Source organism: Bubalus bubalis, chromosome 6 (genome assembly GCF_019923935.1).
Source record: "Bubalus bubalis isolate 160015118507 breed Murrah chromosome 6, NDDB_SH_1, whole genome shotgun sequence".
Classification (NCBI taxonomy): Eukaryota; Metazoa; Chordata; class Mammalia; order Artiodactyla; family Bovidae; genus Bubalus; species Bubalus bubalis.
The window spans coordinates 73,319,404-73,341,513 of NC_059162.1; the positions used below are offsets into that span (position 1 = coordinate 73,319,404).

The 22,110-nt window shown below is 38.1% G+C and overlaps 1 protein-coding gene across 5 annotated transcripts in view; it reads left to right on the top strand.

The window, feature by feature from the left end:
• NEGR1 (neuronal growth regulator 1) overlaps positions 1 to 22,110 on the top strand; it is a 1,028,214-nt gene that overhangs the window by 784,881 nt on the left and 221,223 nt on the right. For 4 of the 5 annotated variants that reach the window (XM_044944851.2, XM_025289451.3, XM_044944850.1 and 1 more), the window contains one exon: positions 1,907 to 2,027. In XM_044944851.2, coding sequence (XP_044800786.1) covers positions 1,907 to 2,027 — 121 coding nt within the window. Of the gene's footprint in view, positions 1 to 1,906; positions 2,028 to 2,685; positions 3,149 to 22,110 lie in introns of those variants that run through there. The other variant, XM_044944852.2, reaches the window with a different exon arrangement.

A 22,110-nucleotide genomic window follows, 5' to 3' on the forward strand; every position in this document is an offset into this window, starting at 1 on the left:
AAAATGAGTAAGCAGATTTAGGAGGATTTAAAAATAGGAGAATTTTAAAGGCAGTGAAAATATTTTAAATAAAATGGCTTATACGTACAACTCCTAAACTCATCTACTTAACTGTTGAACCCATCTCAGTCAATGGGTATTTCTAACCTTCTGCTGCTGCTGCTGCTAAGTTACTTCAGCCGTGTCTGACTCCGTGCAACCCCACAGATGGCAGCCCACCGGGCTCCCCTGTCTCTGGGATTCTCCAGGCAAGAACACTGGAGTGGGTTGCCATTTCCTTCTCCAATGCATGAAAGTGAAAAGTGAAAGTGAAGTTGCTCAGTCATGTCCAAGTCTAAGCCAAATAAAATCACCCTCAATTTTTTTTTTTTTTACATCTGTCAAAAAATCCTGTTGGCTCCAACTTCGCAACGTACCTCAAAGCCAGTAACTTTCCACTACCTCAGGTGCTACCACCATAATCTGAGCTGCCCACATCACTTGCTTTCCTTACTGTAGCAGCTTTCATCCTGGCCTCATGATAATCTTTTCTCAACACAGCAGCCTATGATGTGATACTTTTAAAACAAAAGCCAGATTATGCCCCCCTCTGTAGTGGTTCACCATCTCATTCAGAGTAGAAACCAAGTCCTTAAAATTGCCCTCAAGGTACCATCTAATTTTCCATCCTTTGGCTCCATATATTATTCAGAGTTCTCACAGAAAAATAAAACCAATATATATGTGTGTATCTACATATACATACAAACACACAAACATATATGCTGCTGCTAAGTCACTTCAGTTGTGTCTGACTCTGTGCGACCCCAGAGATGGCAGCCCACCAGGTTCCTCTGTCCCTGGGATTCTCCAGGCAAGAAAACTGGAGTGGGTTGCCTTTTCCTTCTCCAGCAAATCCCTCAGTCATGTCTGTCTCTTTGTGACCCCATGGACTGTAAGCCTGCCAGTCTCCTCAGTCCATGGAATTCTTCAGGCAAGAATACTGGAGTGAGTAGCCATTCCCTTCTCCTATGCTACAATGAATATCTTTAAGCATCATTTTGTGCCAGGCACTGTGCTTTGACCTCTGAATAAGCAGAGATAAATCAGATATTTATCCTGCCTTTAGGCAGCTGACAAGGAAGCCTGGTGTATCCATCATTGCGAGACACAAAGTGTATGTTATGAGAGATTTAAAGAAACTATTCTGAAAAAAGGAGAGCTATTTCCTGCCAGAGCAAGGAAGAGTAAGGAGATGGTGACCCCAAAATTTGGGCGTTGAATCTGTGGAAATGGGAAAGGATAGTATTCCAGGTAGAAGGAAACATATTTTAAAAAATCACTAACATGATAGGGAATAAGGAAAAACACAGAATAGGAAGAGTTCAGACTTTGAGTCAACATGCCTGACATGAAATCCAAACTCTGCAGCTAAGCAGCTGTGTGACCTCAGACAAATTATTTAACCTCTCTGAGTTTCAGTTCTCACATTTGTAAAATTGGGATAATACCATCTAGCTTAGAGCATTACTGTGAGGAAATCATGAACATAAAGCACGGAGCCACCATGACTGGCTCCCAGCCGTCACTCAGTGAATGAGAGCTATTATTGAAGTGTAGTTTGACTGGAGTACAGATGAAGTGTTCCCCTCAACAATGCCATTTTTCCAATAGGAAGCAAGGCCAAAATGTATTGCATTTACTCTGCACTCCCTAGGAACATTTGTCTATTGTCCAACTTGAAAAATGAAGCTGAAAATGACTGGTCTCATATGAGAAGCATAAAACACTGAAAATGTGATGCATTGGTCTATCAGGCCTAAGATTGCTTTGAATATAGAAGGAATAAAAATATGTGTGCTATATTTCTGTTGAAGATTATTTTAACTAACCCACCAGTTTCTTTCTTTCTTTGTTTCTTTTTCAGTTGCTCCTACAATTCAGGAAATTAAATCTGGCACCGTGGCCCCTGGACGCAGTGGATTGATAAGATGCGAAGGTGCAGGTGTGCCGCCTCCGGCCTTTGAATGGTACAAAGGGGAGAAGAAGTAAGGACTTTGTGATTATTACTCTGTTTCAAGCACTTTGAGCTAATGTGTTTGTGTTTCAGATATTTACTTTAAGCAGTTTCTTTAACTGGCTTGAATGATTCTTAGCAGCCTTCTCTGGGGCATGAAGAGGCCCACGTGGGAGGGATGAGTAGCTAATAGCATCCAGAAGAAATGTCCACTTTGGTTTATATGATCTCAGAAATGCCAGCAAATCCCCCATCACTGATGCCTTTCATTTCTACCCCTCCCTTCGGAGCCAGCACACCATTGCTCTTTCTGGAAACCATGTTTACTTGGGAAATAAACCAGCTCTTAAAGGACTTGGACCCAGCTTCCATGAGAGCACTCCAAAAGCAATCAGAGCTGCTGACTCTGCCTGGCTTCCTTGATCAGCCTAACCCTTTTACCTGCCTCTCTCTCCCTCAAGACATTTTAACATTTTGTTTTTATAGAATATGGCATTTCAGGTATTCTATCACTAAAGGGACTGTAGAGGGATAAACTGCATGGTTGAAAGACTAACGAAGGGGATTTTAGGGCTATTCTAACACCAGCTCTACATGATTGTCCCCTTAAGGCGCTTCTGAAAGTCTTAGCAAGAGCTGTTGAACAAGAGAAGACAAGACTTAAGGACTTTCTCTTTACTTTCAACCAGTGGGCTCATTCAGACCTCTTCACCTGTTCTTATCAAGCCAACAAAGAAGAATGGGACCCCTGTGGATTAAATGGAAGATATAATACAGAGGAGAGGATATCATCTAAATGGCTTCAAAATTAAGGAGGGAATGTATTCTAGAAAATGTTAGTTTGGACCATATGAAATTTAATTTTTTTTTCAGTCAAAAAGGCTAAATATTGGCAATGCCATACTGTTCAACATAAACATATGAGGTTTATTAAGTGTCATGTATCATAACTAATTACAGCTAAGTGTCTGAACAGAAAACAGGTGAAATCACATAAGAACTTAGATGTTGCCACAATGGATGAAAATGGATGTGACATGAGTAGGTACTTTGTTTCTTAAACTGTAATCAAAAGAGGATTTATGGAAAATATTCTCCTTTAACATCAGCCTTAACAATAAAACAATAAAAGATATCCCCATAACTATCTTATTTGTTTTGGATAACTGATAGTGGATTCACCTAAAATTTTTTTGCAGTTATTTTATATGTAACCTCTTCTACAATTTGGGCTACTTAATTTCTAATTCCTTTAGCTAATTAATTATTGCTTTTATTAATTTGAAATCTTGGTGGCTTTTGGAAGCTCCCCTATATTTTTATAAACCTAAAATTAGATAAACTCATCTGTGGTCACCCTCATCCCAACCCTACAAGATTATATATCTGGCAATATAACCTTCCTCAGATTCTGATAATCCAGGTTAAGAAGTTTTCAGTTTGTGATGATGAATAGAGGTAAACATCTAGAAGCATGCTTCTCAATCCTTTGAAAATTATGAAACCCTTTGTTCAAATATAATCCTATTCGAAGACCCACTAAGTAATATCTGTGAAAGTAGGGGTAAATGGAGTCTCAGTTCTATCTACTCAGAGCCCCCCTTCCATTAGGATGTCCTTGTAACTCCTTCCCCCATCCCTGGTTCTCCACAAAGCATACTTTTTAAAAAGTGGTTTAAATTATTTTACATATCTTTCAAATTCACTTTTGAAACTGTGTCATGACTTTCTGAAAGGTTAACGAGCAGGATTATTCTTAGTAGCACAAGTGAGAACTCCTTTGTTAAAGTCCATTTTATTTCTACTTTTTTTTTTTTTTTTTTAGCTATATCTCTCTCTTCCACTTTCCTAAATTCAGTGACCATTGTCAAAAAGATTACAACAATCCTCACCCCACTTGCTTGGCCTATACCAAAGACAGAAAAGAGCCAAGTGGTGTCTGCAGTTGTAGCTTCATTTTTTTTTTTTCCCCCAAGTGGGGAGATGGACTATAACTTTTCAGAGGAGTTTAGAACTGCTACAAAAATAGGTTGATGAATTCTCCCCAATCAGAGCCCTTCCCTAATACACTCATTCACAGAAAAAAATCTAGCAGCTGTGAAAATCAAATGCACTTTCAAAGGCAAATATATATTTTATTTAAGAATGAAGCATACATTTATCATTTGTTAGAGTTGTATTTGAAGAGATAGCCAAATTCTCAAATACCACTAGAATATATAAATCTATCTTCTCAAAATTACAAAAAAAAAAAAACAAATTTGAATATGTGTAGGGAGTAAGAGAAAGAAAACTTCTGCTTGTCAAATGATTGTTGTTACACTCACTAAGTGCATCTACCATGCTACCTTCAGGGCCCAGGACATTTAAAAGATTTATTTTATCAAAATGAAAAGCTATCTATGTGATAAGCACTTCCTATTTAACATTAACCCATTTTATTTTCACAACAAACGTATAGAAAGATAATATTTTTATCCTTACCTCTTGCTGAAGAAAAATCTAGCACAGTGTATTTACAATAAGTACTTTGCACAAGTCTATAGTTAATGACAGAGCTGGAATTTGAACCCAAGAAGTCTTGCAAATATTCAGATGGAGTTCATGGGTTTAACGTCTATACTGTGACACCTAGTATGGTCATGGGACCTCGGGATCTATCAAAAATAATTTGAAATGTCAATGTTAAATGCCAGGATAAAGGCATTTCAGGTAACTTATCAGTTAGCAAAATAAGACTGAACATAGAAACACTTGCTTATACTTTCTCAGTTGGTTTAGTCAAAGACACAGAAATAATGGAGTCAAGTTAACTAGACAGAAAATAAACAGATACAGCATGTTTTTGGGTTGTTTTCTTGACCTCCAGGTTGTTAACAGAAGCATGAGGCTGTCAGAGACTCTCTTGGAACAGAGCAGAGTTTTTACAAGATCTGGAGAAGTTTTATTTTCTTAGTTTTATTTCCTTTTATACTTGAGGCTTGAAAAATATTCAGAAATAACTTACTCTTCATATACTTTTGTGCATACATGCTCAGTTGTGCCCAACTCTCTGCTACCCCATAGCCCACCAGGCTCCTCTGTCCATGGAATTTTCCAGGCAAGAATACTAGAGTGGGTTGCATTTCCTACTCTAGGGATTCTTCCTGACCCAGGAATCAAACTCGTGTCTCTGGCAGCTCCTGCATAGGCAGGTGGATTCTTTACCCCTGGCACCACCTGGGAAGCCCATGTACTTTAAGAGATGTTTATAAAAATTCATCTTGCTTAAGTCAAGATTTTCAAAGCCAGATTTTCATTCAGATAAATATAAGCAAATAAACACAAACAAATAGGAGGAAATACCTGATCGTCTCTAATCTTATCTTTGCCTATAGTTGTACCATATCCTGTAAAATCCTCTTCTGTGCACTGAGAATAATCTGCTTGAAAACTTAAAAAAAAAAAAAAAAGATCCTGCAAAATTAAGCACAGTTTAAAAACAAGGAAGAAACATTACCAGGGATAAATTACTTCCCAGGACCTTTACATTCTGTCTCATTTATTCTTCAGACCTCTCTGAGGTATGATTTGTTATCTTCAATTTACTGATGACAAAACTAAAACATAAGAAACTTAACTTGTCTAAGAGCACTCACATAAAAGATGCTATCAGGACACATTTTACCTTTGTCAGCCTCTCAACCTATGTTCTGTCCTTCGTGTACATTGCCATTATTAGTTTTCTGTTGCTAAGTAACAACCCCAAATTTAGCAACGTCAAACAGTAAGCTTTTGTTATCTCAGTATGTCTGGGTCAGGAATCCAGGAGCATTCCTGGTGGAATTCCTAGTGGGGTATGGCTCAGGGTCTCCCACCTGGTTCCCATCAAATGTCACCTGTTGCTGATCCTCTGAAGGCTTGACTAGGACTGGAGGATCAGCTGCTAAGACGGCTCAGTCCCATGCCCCACAAACTGGTGCCTGTTACTGACAGGTTGTTGTTTAGTCATTGTCTTGTCCAACTCTCTAGTGACCCCATGGACTGCGGCCCACCACATTCCTCTGTTCACGGGATTTCCCAAGCAAGAATACTGGAATAGGTTGTCATTTCCTTCTCCAAGGAATCTTCCCAACCCAGGGATCAAACCCAAGTCTCCTGCCTTGGCAAGTGAATTATTTACCACTGAGCCACCAGGGAAGCAACCGTTACTGACAGAAGGTGTCTGTTAATCACTATATAGATCTCTAAATAGGGCTGCTTGACATCTTTATAACAAGACAGTTGACTCTCCCCAGAGCTAGTGATTCAAGAGAACACCATAGAAGCTGTTCATGAGCTAGTCTGAGAAATCTCTGTCATTTCTGCAATATATTATTGGTTATAAAAGGTGACCCTATTCAAAGAGGGAGAGATTACAGGGGAACATAAACATTAAGAGTTGAGAACCATCAGATGCCATCTTCAAAGATGTCTGTCACACAGTCTCCCTTATGAATGATATAATTGTTTATACATTAGAAATATTAGCCATTTGACCTTTAGTTTATTGTACTGTTTGGGTAAGCATCATAGCAATGACCAAAGTTATATATTAGTTATGAAGATATGATTTCTTTGTATAAGATAGTCCGGGCTTCCCAAGTGGTGCTAGTGGTAAAAAACCTACCTGCTAATGCAGAAGAAATAAAAGATGTGGATCTGATCCCTGAGTTGCTAAGATCCACTGGAGGAGGGCCCAGCAACTCACTCCAGTATTCTTGCCTAGAGAATCCCATGGACAGAAGAGCCTGGAAGCTTATAGTGCATGGGGTCACAAAGAGTTGGACACGACTGAAGTGACTTAGCACACATAAAATGGTCATTTTTTTTTTTTAACACTATAGTGACTTTCAACATACCTGGCAGGGACAATTCTAGTATGCTAAATTTTACTCTATGTATAAATACAGTAAGTGTTGGGAGAACTAGAGTTCAGACTTTGATTATACAAAAAACTAAAAATTTTAACTTTTTTGTCTTTTTTAAAAAATTTTTATAATTGGATGCTAATTACTTTGCAATATTGTGGTGGTTTTTGCAAAGAAGACTGATAAGAAGAAATACACTCCTTATATGTCGTGAAAGGACACTTTAAGTAAATAATGTTTTGATAACATGAAATTAAGTTGATATATGACTTGAGAATAGTACATTCACTTAGGATTAAGACTAAAAACATAAAGTAAATTTTAATAGACTAAAATTTAAATAAGTATTACTAAAACAGATTTTATATCACTTTATGGAGATGATAATACCGTCTTGACTTAAATAAGAATTTTGTTATTTGTCTACTTATTTGGATTACCTTCTATTGATTTTTAGCTGTCCTCAAATCCAGGCCCGCAATTTAGGAAGACTTGCCTTCTTATTTTGTATGATGAGTTTAACTGCTCCAGTGTTTTAGAATGATGCATGCTTTATTCACTGCCTATTTTAAGCAAATGTTCCATTGTGGCTATGCTTTTTAGAATTCTTTATTATCAACAAGGCTTTTTCCGTAATAATTTATCATAATTTAAGATAAGGATACAAAAGTTACAAATAAGGTAAATAAAAATTACATCCATGAATGGAAAACAAATATGTAGTAAAAAATTAAAATTATCAATATATCTGTTAATAGCAAATGTATAACTACAATTGAATATATTTGATGATGAGAACTTATAATATTTTGACTTTTTAAGCAATGGATATCAAATTTAGTCTATGAATTTTTGCCATTCTTTACTACAAATATCCATGTCATCATACCTCTCACTTCAGAATCCTGTAATTTGTTCAGCTTAAACCACTGCTTCAAAGGGAATATGATGAGCAGTACCTTATTGCCTGTTTTAAAGGATTTATTATCTATGTGCATAAAACATGCATACACATGTTACACAATATATTCAGTTATCACTTAATGGATAGCGAAATGCCTAAAATCAGCCAGGTGGAGAATGCCAGGTTCACATTACACAGAAGTATGATGACCTTTTTCAATCAGGTTAGGTTTTCACTTTAGGGAATGATGATTTTTTTTACTGTTAGCTTTACAGAGGTGAGGTAAACTTGGAAAATCATAATGAAGTGGAGTGACCTTTCCTTTCCATTTTCCTATTCTAGATTATTTACTACTGGATCGTCTAGACAGGCCATAAATTTTATCTGAGTTATTCATTTTGATGAAGGAATATAAGAGGGAGGGTCTTCTTCCTTTCTTTTATTTTCAAGGGAACCAGAAAAATGTGTTAGAATATTTCTCTGTGTCTTCATTGATCCCTCTTTCTCTGCTGTTTTTCATGTAATTTGTGTGTGTTAAAGTTATGAATACATACATCACATTTGTATAACTATGATTTTCAAAGCATTTTTATATATGGTAATTTAGCAAAAGAAGGACATTTTTGCATTTCACTTATGATAGAATCAACTCTTTAAGCTTTGGGTGCTGCTTGAGAGAGGCAGAAAAAGTAAAAGAAAGAGATAAATATAAATAGCAACAATTTAAATGGCATGAACTTGCTACTCCACTCAATATATGTTTCAGAAAGACATGCAGTGGGAGACATATTCCTGCTACTCCTTCGATCAGTCTTCATTCCTATTTTTTCTGATAGTGTGAGTATATCTCCATTCTCAGTGAGATTTTCAGGTGGAAAATGTGTGTCTAATATAACATGGTTCTAAAACAAAAATCAACTATTTCATCCAGTGCTCAACCATGGAGAATTGATGTAAAACAGTATTTCTATTTCACAACTATTTTAGAATACATATCCCTATGAGTGAAATTTAAACCTTAGCAAACTACCAAAATATGCATACTTATTTGTAAATTATGTACATGCATTTCTGAATTAGTATATTGCATGCATTAAATAAGCTAAAACAGATAAAATTTAGGAGATGAGATATAAATGAAACTTAAATGGACATTTTATTATCTTTTTCTTATACTCTAACAGATCATTTCACTGTACTCACCCTGAAGGGCTTGCCTTCCATTTTGGAGACTTTTGTGAAGTGTGTTAGTTTAAAGTAAGGAAGTCTAGGGAATTGTCAATGGCAACCCATTCTTGCCTTAGAATTCCATAGACAGAGGAACTTGGAGGACTACAGTCCACGGGGTCACAAAGAGTTGGACATAGCTGAGCCACTGAACACACACACAAGGGCAGTTTTAATGGCTTGTGACTTTTATCCTATATACTGACTTTGAAGTCTTACATCACATATTATATAATCACTGCATATTATCTTATTCATTCCTTGCATAATTCTAACTAGATTATGCCTAAGAAAAATACAATCTCATAAAGGTAAAATGACTTGCTGAAGGGAATTAAAGAACGGGCAGTAAAAATCTAATTTCAAGGAAAACTTGGGAGGTTGATGAATATGTTTATGGCCTTTATATTGATGGTTTCACTTTCTATTGAGGTTATCCAAACTCATTGAGTAGCATATATAAAATACATAGAATTTTATATACATTGATTATACCTCAATAAAGTGACCTTAAAATCAAAACAACCACTCCCCTAATTTCCTGACTCTCATGTCAAGATATCCCTCTTCTAGATTTTATACCACAGTTTGATTATTTAGAGGGTCTAGAATTATAATTCTACACACACATACACACACATACACACACACACACACACCCCCTGCCCATCACCCCTCTTGTCCTCTCATGTGCAAGGCTGTTACTATGAGTAAGTCATTACATATTTTGATTTATAAGGGTACTGGATCATCTAGACAGGCCATAAATTTCATTACCACCCCACATTAAAAATGATCTTCTCTGCTGACCTGAGATTTTCTTTCTTTGCATCAGGCACTTATCTGTGAGGCAATTTGTGAAATTTGAAGAAGAAATAAGTTCCCGCATTGAAAGAACTTGAATTTCTAATATTATCTCATTATTATGTATTTGCTTATTTTTATTAGTATATAAATTTCATTCTGATGATACTTCATGCCTTTTTACAACCAAAGTCTTATCAATATAACTTCATCACCCCTGTAATGATTTAGTCATTCAAGGCCAAGTTGATAAAGGGTAAATATCTGAAACAAATATTGGGATCTGGAGAGCACATGTCCGAGTAAGACATGCTGCTACTGCTACTGCTGCTAAGTCGCTTCAGTCGTGTCCGATTCTGTGCGACCCTGTAGACGGCAGCCCACCAGGCTCCCCCGTCCCTGGGATTCTCCAGGCAAGAACACTGGAGTGGGTTGCCATTTCCTTCTCCAATGCATGAAAGTGAAAAGTGAAAGTGAAGTCGCTCAGTCGTGTCTGACTCTTAGCGACCCCATGGACTGCAGCCTACCAGGCTCCTCCATCCATGGGATTTTCCAGGTAAGACATAAGGACATATTATTTTATTGTAAACTTTGGGCCAGTCAAGCAAGGTTGAAAGTGGACTAACTCTAGTTTGCATCTCCTGACTTACAATTTGTGACCTGTCATAAAAATCACCAAAATGAAGTAAGTACCAAGAAAATCCGAAGAGAATCCTAAGTCAGTTCCTTAAAAGTGCACAGCAACAGTCAGTTCAACTCCAATCAGAGCATTAACAAATGCTTCCAGAAGGTGGGGAAGGTAGTTTTTGTGCTGGAAAACAAAGAATGAATAGAATTTCCAAATATTGCAAGGAGTTGAAAATAATCATAAGCAAGGAAAGAACACAGTCAGTTCATATAAGCATTGTGTGGAGTTTGTTATGTTTCAGGATACAGGACATGAAATCTGGTGTGTGTAATAGGAGGTAGGTTTAGAAAGGACCCTTAGGGAAAGACTTGAGGGATCTTAAATATCATAAGACATTTGGGCTTGATTCCATAGGCCCTAGGAAGCCATTTGGGGCCTTTTCAAGAGTAGTAAAATGGCCTACTTCTCATCTTCACAAAACATTTCTGGAAGCATTTGGGAAGAATGGATGGGAAAGATATAAAATATGGTTTAAACTGGGGTATTGGTTGTTCAGTTTAAAAGCAAGACAGAAAATGTATTATTTGTATATTTCAGTGTCTGATTAGATACAAGGAAAGGACAATTTGAAGGTAATTCCAAGTTTTCTGTCTCAATAACAAGGTTGAATGGTGAAGTTATTAGCTGAGATTAGGAACACAGGAAAAGAGATTTGGAAGAATTCTGAGTGCCGAGTTTGCTTGGGAAGCATAGTGAAATCAGGTGTTGATACTGGATACACAGTCCACGAGCAAGCAGGGTTTTGGTTGTGTTCTTAAAATGCATAGTGATATTTCCAAAGTAAATACTTGGCCTTATCACTTTGTCCTGGAATCCTTCAGTGATTCCTGACTACCCCTAGAATAAAGTCCTAACAGTACAGCATGCATGGGAGACCTTCATGTTCTAGCCCCTGTTGACCTCTCTGGCTATAAATCTTGCCATTCTGCTGTCTCAAATAGGGGTTTATCCATCCTGAAATATTCAACTACCAAACTGCGATATGATCTCTGTCTTTCAAGCCTCTTCATATGTTGGCTGTTTTGCTCATAAGCCTGTTACACACACGCACACACACCCTGGCTATCTTTGACAGGTACCTCTGCCTTCCACTAGTCCTTTTGTCTCAATTCAGATGTCACCTCTCAGAAAACTACCCTGAGACTTTCATGCTAAAAGAGGAAGCTCTCCAGATGTACTCCCATTTGCTCACCTCTATCTAAGTACTTTTACAAAACTCTTACAGAATTCATTATTTATTCATTTATTTATTTTTGGCTGTTCTGTGTCTTTTTTGTTGCCTGGGCTTTCTCTAGTTGAGGTGAGTCAGGACTGCTCTGTAGTTGTGATGCACAGGTTTCTCATTGCAATGGCTTATTTTGTTGCAGAACACGGGCTTTAGGATGTGCAGGCTTCAGTAGTTGCAGCATGTGGGCTCAGTAATTGCAGTTCTGGGCTCTAGAACACAGGCTCAAGAGTCATGGTACACAGATTTTGTTGCTCTGTGGCATGCGGGATCCTCCTGGATCAGAGTTTGAACCTGTGTCTCCTGCACTGGAAGGTGGATTCTTTACCAGTGAGTCACCCAGGAAGCCTCCTTGAACACTCTTTTAAACCATACTCAACTTTTTTACTTGCCCATCTCTCCTCCTAATATAATCTACCAGGGAGTAAGAGTTCTGCCGTGTTAACCATCATGTTTTCAACATCTAACATGGTGTTTGGAACAAACACTGTTGTGAGAATGAATTGTGTCTTTTTCATAATGATAAAGTAGAGTCATTCTAGTTTTGATATATCTTCAAATTGATAAGAGACTATTTATAGAAATGTATCATCACCTTAGATTGTGGAACACTGTAAACCCAATGTGTGATTACAGAAAGGAAGCTAGTTTCTGTTGCTCAACTCTGATTTCCCAGAATTTCTTCTTGTCAACTCGGTCTGTGCAAAGTGGTTGTGTTGGTACATTGTAGGATAAAATTTGACATTAAAATCATAAGCACATTGATATTAGAAAAGCAGTTGAAGCAGAGAAGAGAAATCTAGACACAGGCCAGGCTGTCAGGGATACAAGACTCACTGCAGTCAGGGAAATATTGACATCTGCACTGTAGCCTTTGTTTATTTGATATAGGGTTAAAAGGCAATATCATTCCTGTGCAAATCAAACTGTCACAAGTAAGGCAGCCCAAAGGTCTCCGATCTAAAATTATTAATTTCATTAAAATTGATGAAATAAACAAAACATACATTTTAAATAGCCTAATAAAGTCTAAAATCATTAAAATGTCCTAATATATTATAATAATATTAATTTATTCAAATATGCAACTAAAGATAGATACCCCTTGGGGCTAAGACAGTGATGCATGATATCCTCCAGTCTGTTCCTGGGAATAAATGATACATTGTTTTGGGGCCTTGAGTGCCAAGCAATACAGTAAACCAATAGGTTGCTATAGTAGCATGTTCACATAAATTTTCATGTCTCTCTGGTTTCTGGCAGTTCCTCTCCTCCCTCTTTTTACTTTTTTTTAAATCTACCCTGCACATCTGTGAAAAGCCTAGATGAGGTTGTTAATGTGCATGTAATTGATACTGAGTTTGGTATATCATGAAATCATGATGCCATGATCCTTTCACTCTCCTAGATCTTTTCTTTGAAAATAATTTCCTGTATGCTCAATATTTAATATTTTTTTGCCATCTGAGAGGAAATGTATCTGTTCTAAGAAACAGACTCTATCACTGAACAATAATGACACCTATCATATATCCAGTGCTTACTGTGTTTGATATATATGTGTATATATGCGTATAATATTACATTTTATATGTTTAAAAATATTCTATTAACACTTTGAAATTGGCTTAATTTTTCCCATTTTATAGATGAAAACCTAAGCATTAAAAAATGTAAAAACATAATTCACTCAGTCAAGCACACACTTATTGTATAATTATTAAATGCCCAGCACTCTGTTACATACTTAGAATATGATGAATAACAAAACCAGCCAGGATCCTTGCCTGAATGTAATTACACTCTAATGGGGAATGTGGAACACAATCAAAAGCCACACAAATATATGAGAACTTACAAAGAGATGTATTTGATGTTATGATGATGATTTGACCAAGTCAGAGAGAACACAGTAACTTCAGAGCATCACTAAAATTCAGACTTTATAAACTGTGCTGCAATGAACATTGGGGTACATGTGTCTCTTTCAATTCTGGTTTCCTCAGTGTGTATGCCCCGCAGTGGGATTGCTGGATCATAAGGCAGTTCTATTTCCAGTTTTTTAAGGCATCTCCACACTGTTCTCCATAGTGGCTGTACTAGTTTGCATTCCCACCAACAATGTAAGAGGGTTCGCTTTTCTCTACACCCTCTCCAGCATTTATTGCTTGTAGACTTTTGGAGGGATGGTATTAGGAGGGAGGAGGGAGGAGGGTTCAGGATGGGGAACACATGTATACCTATGGCAGATTCATTTTTATATATGGCAAAACCAATACAATATTGTAAAGTTAAATAAAATAAAATTTAAAAAAATGAAAAAAAAAAGAAGTTAAAAAAATAAAATTCAGACTTTAGAGACAATTCTGGGCTTAAATATATTGCTTTCTTGTTAATCTTCTAGGTTCTATTTTTTTTTTTTTTTCCTGTCCATCTTGGTACAGCATGCATGTACACTATGGGGAGAGATTTACTACCACCCAAATATTTAGTGAAGCTGAGGGAAAAAAATAAGCAATAATTGATACTGAAGAGGTATGTGTGTGTGAAGGAAGGTGACCTGAGGAGGGAGGTGAAAGCCGATTTCATGCTTCTCATCTTGGGACCTTGAGTAGCCTGAAAGGCTAACTCCACTGGAGGCTAAGGACACCTGATGTAAGGGGTGGCATTGCTGTGCATAATTAAGCCTATAATAGATAGTTAGGAGGCCTCTAGCTTATCTTAACTGCCAGAGAAATCACCAGGCAGCTATCTGAACCAAACCCTGCATTTTTGTTTGAGTATCTACCCCACTAGTTTCACCTCATGAATTGAACCTGGCTTTCTTGGCATGAATGCCACATGAAAACTTGGTTATTTAGCACCATTAGTTTTATGCCTTGATTTAACTTGATTTCCTTTAACGACCCATGATTTCTGACTTGTCTCTCCAAATTCAAATGCAATATCCTGATTTCTCTTGGTGGTTTCAAAATATCAGTTGCTACTTTTGGAGGATACCAATATTCAGAAGACCCGGATTTTAATTTTGGTTCTACAACTTATCAAATGGGCTTCCCTGATAGCTCAGTTGGTAAAGAATCTGCCTGCAATGCAGGAGACCCAGGTTCATTTCCTGGGTCAGGAAGATCTACTGGAGAAGAGATAGGCTACCCACTCCAGTATTCTTGGGTTTCCTTTATGGCTCAGCTGGTAAAGAATCTGCCTGCAATTAGATAGACCTGGGTTCGATCCCTTGGTTGGGAAGATCCCCTGGAGAAGGGAAAGGCTACCCACTCCAGGATTCTAGCTTAGAGAATTCCATGGGCTGTATAGTCCATGGGGTCACAAAGAGTCAGACATGACTGAGCAACTTTCACTTTCACTTATCAAACAGTGGAAAATAAAAATATTTATTTTTTTCTAAATTGTTCTTTTTTCTCATCTGCAAAATAGGACCAATAATGCTTACCTCATAGGATGGCTATGAAATTAGTTGATCATACCTTTGAAAATGCCTAAATGTCAGTTTTCCACACTCTTAACACTAAAAGTTTCTGTATAATGTTGAAATTTCTTAGATTAACTTCTGTCATAAAGGTGTTGAGAGCAGCTAGTATTTTCCACATTCATAAACCATTCCTGCTCACACTGAAAAGACAGAAATAGTCATGAATTCAGAGCCAGATATATGTATTTAAGCTGAAACTTTAACATTGAAAGAGCCATTAAAAGATGTGTTGTACAAGGACCTATATGCCATCTCAGTGTCATTTTCAGATTTTCAGATGTAGCTAAAACCCTTTAGATACTAATAGTGTTCTATTTGTCTATTTCTCTTTGGTTCCTAAATCAGTGCCTCAAGCATAGGAGATATTTAATAATCATTTGATGACAAAATTAATCTTTATTTCCATTAATACCATATCAGAGTGTTTACCATCACCCGTGACTTTCTCTAAAGCTCTTTTTTTGAATTGTATCTGTAGTTCATACATGACTTGGAACTCCACAAGCCTGAAATCAATTTCTGGAAGTAATGTTCCTTTTCTTTGTAAATATAACTCGTATGATTCCAGAGCTGCTTATTTTCCCCTACCACCTTCCATATTTCCTATGCTACCACCCAAATATCAGTTAGTAAGCCTATATTCATCTTATCCAGTTATATAACATGATATATTATTATCAGGTGTTGTGTGTGTGTGTGTATAGTCACTCAGTCGTATCTAACTCTTTGTGACCCCATGGACTATAGCAAGCCAGGCTCCTATGTCCATGGAATTCTCCAGGCAAGAATACTGGAGGGGGTATCCATGCCCTTCTCCAAGGGATCTTCCCAACCCAGGGATCGAACCCAGGTCCCCCACATTGCAGGAAGATTCTTTACCATCTGAGCCACCAAGGAAGCCCATATTATTATCATATTCTTTTGTAATTCTAGTCTGATAAAAGATCTATTACCATTTAAGAACACCTCTCCCATTCCTGTTGAAAGTTGTTTTTTAATTTATTTTTTGCAAGTTATTTTAATAATTTAATTGTTGTTATCTGACACACTCATATATGGTTCCTATACTAGCAATGGAGTTTTCCTGTGACTATTTGCACCTGAAAGCTTCAGTTCAGTTCAGTTCAGTCGCTCAGTCATGTCCAACTCTTCACAACCCCATGGACTGCAGCATACCAGGTCTCCCTGTCCATCACCAACTTCCGGAGTTTACTCAAACTCATGTCCATTGAGTCAGTGATGCCATCCAACCATCTCATCCTCTGTCATCCCCTTCTCCTCCTGCCTTAAATCTTTCCCAACAAATGCTTGCTTCTCTAGAAATAGCTATTGTTACTCCTGACCTGAAAAGGCAAATAAAAATTATAGTCCCAAAATTTGTACTGAGGCTGGATTTATATTTTTAAATGAATGAGGTCACGTTTAGTTGTCCCATTTATTTTTGCACCTTTGACAATCAGTGCTAATGGCTAAATGGCCAGTTTTGCTATTGTGATGTTGCTCTGGGTTTTTCTGGCTATCCTAGATAGATACTGTTTAAGAGAGGTTATTACTGTAAAGTTTGTTAACATTTCATGTACCAGAAAAAGAAGTACCATAGCTATTAATATACTTTCCATGTGCTGCTTCTGACACTGAAAATATGAAGAACTGTTCTAGTTCAGAACTAGTTATTTGGTCAGGCTGTGTCAGTTATGAGTTGGCAGAAGTGAAGTGAAGTGAAATGAAAGTTGCTCAGTTGTGTCTGAACCCATGGACTATACAGTCCATGACATTCTCCAGGCTAGCATGCTGGAGTGGGTAGCCTTTCCCTTCTCCAGGGGATCTTCCCAACCCAGGAATCGAACTGGAGTCTCCTGAATTACAAGCTGCTGCTGCTGCTAAGTTGCTTCAGTCGTGTCCGACTCTTAGTGACCCCATGGACTGCAGCCTACCAGGCTCCACAGACTCTTTACTAACTGAGCTCTAAGGGAAGCCCAGAATCTGCTGGCAAAGCAAATAGACTTCAGTTCACAGATATATGAGATATTAACAAAAGACAGAAGAAAGAAGAAGGAGGGCAGTGGTCCTCACTATGTTCCTTAGTCCATTTGAGCTGCTACAACAAAATACCACAGACTGGGTAGCTTATAAACCAAAGAAGTTTATCTCACAGTGCTGGAGGCTGAGAGTCCAAGATCAAGGTGCCAGCATGATTGGGTGAGGATACCCTACTGGGTGTCAGACTTCTCATTGCATCTTCACATGGCAGAAACAGGTAGGGATATCTCTGAAGTCTCTTTTATGAAGTACTGATCTCAACCATGAAGATTTTACCTTCATCACTTTTAAGTTCCTCCCAAAGACCCACCTACTAATGCCATTGTCTCTGAGACTTAGGATTTCAATATATGAATTTAGCGGTGGGGATGATGCAGATCATAGTGATTTGGAACAAACTCCTAGAGGTAATAGAGGCTAGAGGACCTCAGAGCCCACAGTAGTAGAAGAATCTTATATCCACGGGGTCCAGTGAATAGTAAAAATGCAAAAAAAAAAAAAAAAGTGACCAGGCATTTCTAAGCAGGCACCACATGCTAAGGCATATCATATTTAATTCCTAACATAATAGAGTTTGTTTTTTTTTTCTTTTTGAGTGGAAGGATTATAATAAAACATCTTTCATTCTATAAGCTAAGTACAAGAACCATTCTCTTAGAACTTGAAAGGGTTAAGTGTCTAGGAAAAGAGAATGAACTCCTGAAAAGGCAATATTCCAATTTTTTTTGTTCTCCAGTTTCACTACAAGTTGTGTTATGAACTATTTCTTGAGTTGCCACTTTCAGATTTCATATCACTGATGCAAATAAAGAAGTCTGGATTCAAACAAATCTAGAATAAATGTGAAAAATCCAGTGGGTCCAGGATCATCCCGTGAATAGGCTCATGGCACATGCTTGAAGCCTACTAAGGATTTTCTTTAACACAGAACAGCAATTCAGTTTGTCAAGTGTATGTTTGATATAAAAAGAATGACTCTCTTTCTAGAAAATATAATTATATTTAAACATATTAGAAGAAGCCTGCTTCATTAAAAAACTCATCATAAAGATCTCTTTCCTTATTTATTTTCAGTGAAGCAGTGAAATTACATTAGGGTCACTTGTGATGGGATTTCTAGGCATAGTTCATTTTTTTATCTATTAATAATAAGTATTAATAATAATAACTAAGATGTATTCATATATATATATGAATATATATGATTCTTCTTGAAAAAGCTTCAGTAATAATGTGTTGTTCAGCTTAGCCCCTAATCACCCAGCATAGAACTCATTTGTATAGTAATTTTTAGAATTGATTTAAATAGCTGAGAAAACTTTCACTAACACTATCTCCAGATAACTGTAGGAAAATCTTAGAAATATACCCTCCAGGGATATATCCCATCTCAGAAGTCACTCTCCTTCCAGGTCAGCTTTGGAAAGAGTTCCCCAGTCATCTACCAGGCAAAGACAGGTTCTTCAATGATGCGTGAGCAGTCAGTACTTCTAAAACTCCCCAGGATAGAAGAAAGTAAGCTTTGGACTTTTCCAGTTATCTCAGAGATAGCTTCCTCTAGGGGAAGAAAATCCCCCCAGGGAAGATGCTTTTCTCTTTCATTGGCCATAATCACCTGCCAGGCTGATCAGAGCAGAAGGAGCTGCTACTGCTAAAGTGCCACTAATGTGCCACTCTGGTAAGAATGCACATAACACTGCTGGTTAGGGGCCAAAAATGGGCCTGCACATACAGAGTGTGGATTCACTGCATGGTTTAGCAACATCTGGGGCTTTGCCTTCAGATACATTAAAGGGCAGAGAGTTGGAACCCAGCTCAGAAGAACAGCCATAAGGAACATAAGCAAACAGTGCCATGAAGTAACAGAGTATACTCCCTTGGGATTTTCTCTCCAGAGTCCAGCCAAATGAAGACTCTAACAAATCTCTCCTCAATTCTTTGGTAGAAAAATGAGTCTTGGTTTTGGTAGATGGGACACAAAAGGGAGTTAGTAGTCTAAGGAGTTGCTGAGTCCTCTGGAAGATACAGCCTTAGCATTTTGTTATTGTTTAGTCTCTAAGTCATGTCCGACTCTTTTGTGACCCCAAGGACTATAGCCTTCCAGGCTCTTCTGTCCATGGGATTTCTCAGGCAAGAATACTGGAGTAGGTTGCCATTTCTTCCAGGGGATCTTCCTTGGTCCAGGGATCAAACCTGTATCTCCTGCATTGACAGGCAGATTCTTTATTGCTGAGCCACCAGGAAAACTATCAGACATGGGCTTCCCTAATCCTGGGTGGTTCAGTTGTGAAAGAATCCACTTGCCAGTGCAGGAGATATGGGAAAGGTGGGTTCAGTCACGAAGATCCCCTTGAGGAGGAAATGGCAACCCACTCCAGTATTCTTGCCTGGTGAATCCTATAGACAGAGGAGCCTGGTAGGCTACAGTTCATAGGGTTGCAAATTGTTGAACATGACTGAGCATGCACACACAATTTGATTTAAGCCATCATGCTAAAGCTTGAAATCTGCTATAATGAAGGACAATGAAACTGGATTTTTATTCATACCATATACTATTGTTTAAAAGTAAATTTACTGATGTGATACAGAAAAATATGTAAGAATCACTGTGGGATTTTAGCATAAATATTGATAGATTTGCAATATGATACTATATTGAGAAGTATCAGTCTCAGTAAAGTTGCTCAGTTGTGTCCAACTCTTTGTGACCCCAGGTACTATACAAACCATGGAATTCTCCAGCCAGAATACTTGAGTGGGTAGCCTTTCCCTTCTCCAGGGGATCTTCCCAACCCAGGGATTGAACCCAAGTCTCCCACATTGCAGGCAGATTCTTTACCAGCTGAGCCACCAGGGAAGCCCAAGAATACTGGAGTGGGTAGCCTATCCCTTCTCCAGCGGATCTTCACAACCCAGAAATTGAACTGGGGTCACCTGCATTGCAGGTGGATTCTTTACCAACTGAGCTACTAGGGAAGCCCCATGATACAGATGTTTAAAATTTCCATGACCTAGATATTTTATGCCGTATTTTCTTGTGTCAGAATTGGAGGTCATTAGGCTTATAGGTCAAGTGAAATTTTTTCAATACTTATTAAACTAAAAATTTTATTTATCTGATTAAAATTTGAGTTTTGGATAAGCCAAATTTAGCTCTGACATGAAATATAAGTAATTCCCAGAGTAATCAAGCATGGTTGCTTATTTTAATCTGCATTTAACTCCAGTATATTTTACCTAAATTCAGATGCAAGTCACATAACATAATGCAAAGGAGTTCAACCTAAACTCTCAGGGGAATGTCAATTATTAGCATCTTTGTGATTAAAGAAATGCTTAATACTAAGACTTGAACACATTAAAGAAGAAAAATTAACAAGCTGTTTGAGCTAAGAGCTTCTGTAGCCCATATTATGATTAGCACATTCTTTCACAATAAATTTTGGGGTTTGTAAGGGAGAAGTTATTATTTGGTTGGCTTATCATTATAGCAGATTTCATATTTAGAAAGAAACATTCTTAAAGGGGCCACTGAAGAGGACTTAGTGATCCCAGTGTTGTGGGGATGTCATTCAAACTTCATTGACATACATGAGAGTGTTAGTCACTCAGTCATGTCCAACTCTTTGCAACCCCAAGGTCTAATATAGCCCACCAGGCTCCTCTGTCCGTGGAGTTCTCCTGGCAAGAATACTGGAGTGGTTTGCCATTCCCTTCTCCAAGATATCTTACCAACCCAGGGATCAAACCCAGGTCTCCTGCATTGCAGGCAGATGCTTTACCATCTTAACCACCAGGGAAGCCCTATTGACTTATGAAATATATATTATTCACCTAAGATACCACTATTACATGCTATGTAGAATTCAAATATAAAGTATGTCCGTAAGGCCTTGCCTTTTGAGAAATTTAAAGCAATTCAGTTTATTTGGGTAGACTTGTATGTATAGAAACTGCTAGAGAGAACAATGCAATATTGTGGTTTTGATTTTATAAATTCTACAACAATTTTGAGAGTGATATGCAGAATAAGAGAAAGAGACACAGAGAGAGGAAAGTCATTTAGGGAGCAGCAGAGTAGGAGAGACCGGAGAAGGCAATGGCAACCCACTCCAGTACTCTTGCCTGGAAAATCCCATGGGTGGAGGAGCCTGGTAGGCTGCAGTCCATGGGATTGCTACGAGTTGGACATGACTGAGCAACTTCACTTTCACTTTTCACTTTCAGACACTGGAGAAGGAAATGGCAACCCACTCCAGTGTTCTTGCCTGGAGAATCCTAGGGACGGGGGAGCCTGGTGGGCTGCCGTCTATGGGGTCGCACAGAGTCGGACACGACTGAAGCGACTTAGCAGCAGCAGTAGCAGCAGCAGAGTAGGAGACATAGGACATAGATCAGACTTACATGAGGATGAAAAGGTCTGGCTGTCAGAGATAAAAAGGGATGGTGACCATTGGGGTAAGATTCAGGAAAAGAGTGAAGCAGAAGCAATCATGTGAAGCATTGAAAGTGGGAGAACTATGTCAGCCTATCTGAGAGTTAGGGCCTCTACTGGTAAGTGTGGAGAAGGAAAGTTGAGTATTCAGGATGGAATCAGGTAAAATTGAATCCTATATTGAGTCTAGAAAGGTTAAAGGACTTTATTAGGCACATTACTAAAATGTGGCACAGATAGGCTGCTGCTGCTGCTGCTGCCTAGTCACGAAGTCATGCCCGACTCTGTGCAACCCCATGGACTATAGCCCGCCAGGCTCCTTTGTCCACAGGATTGTCTAGGCAAGAATACTGGAGTGGGTTGTTATTTCCTTCTCCAGGGGATCTTCCTGACCCGGGGTTTGAACCAG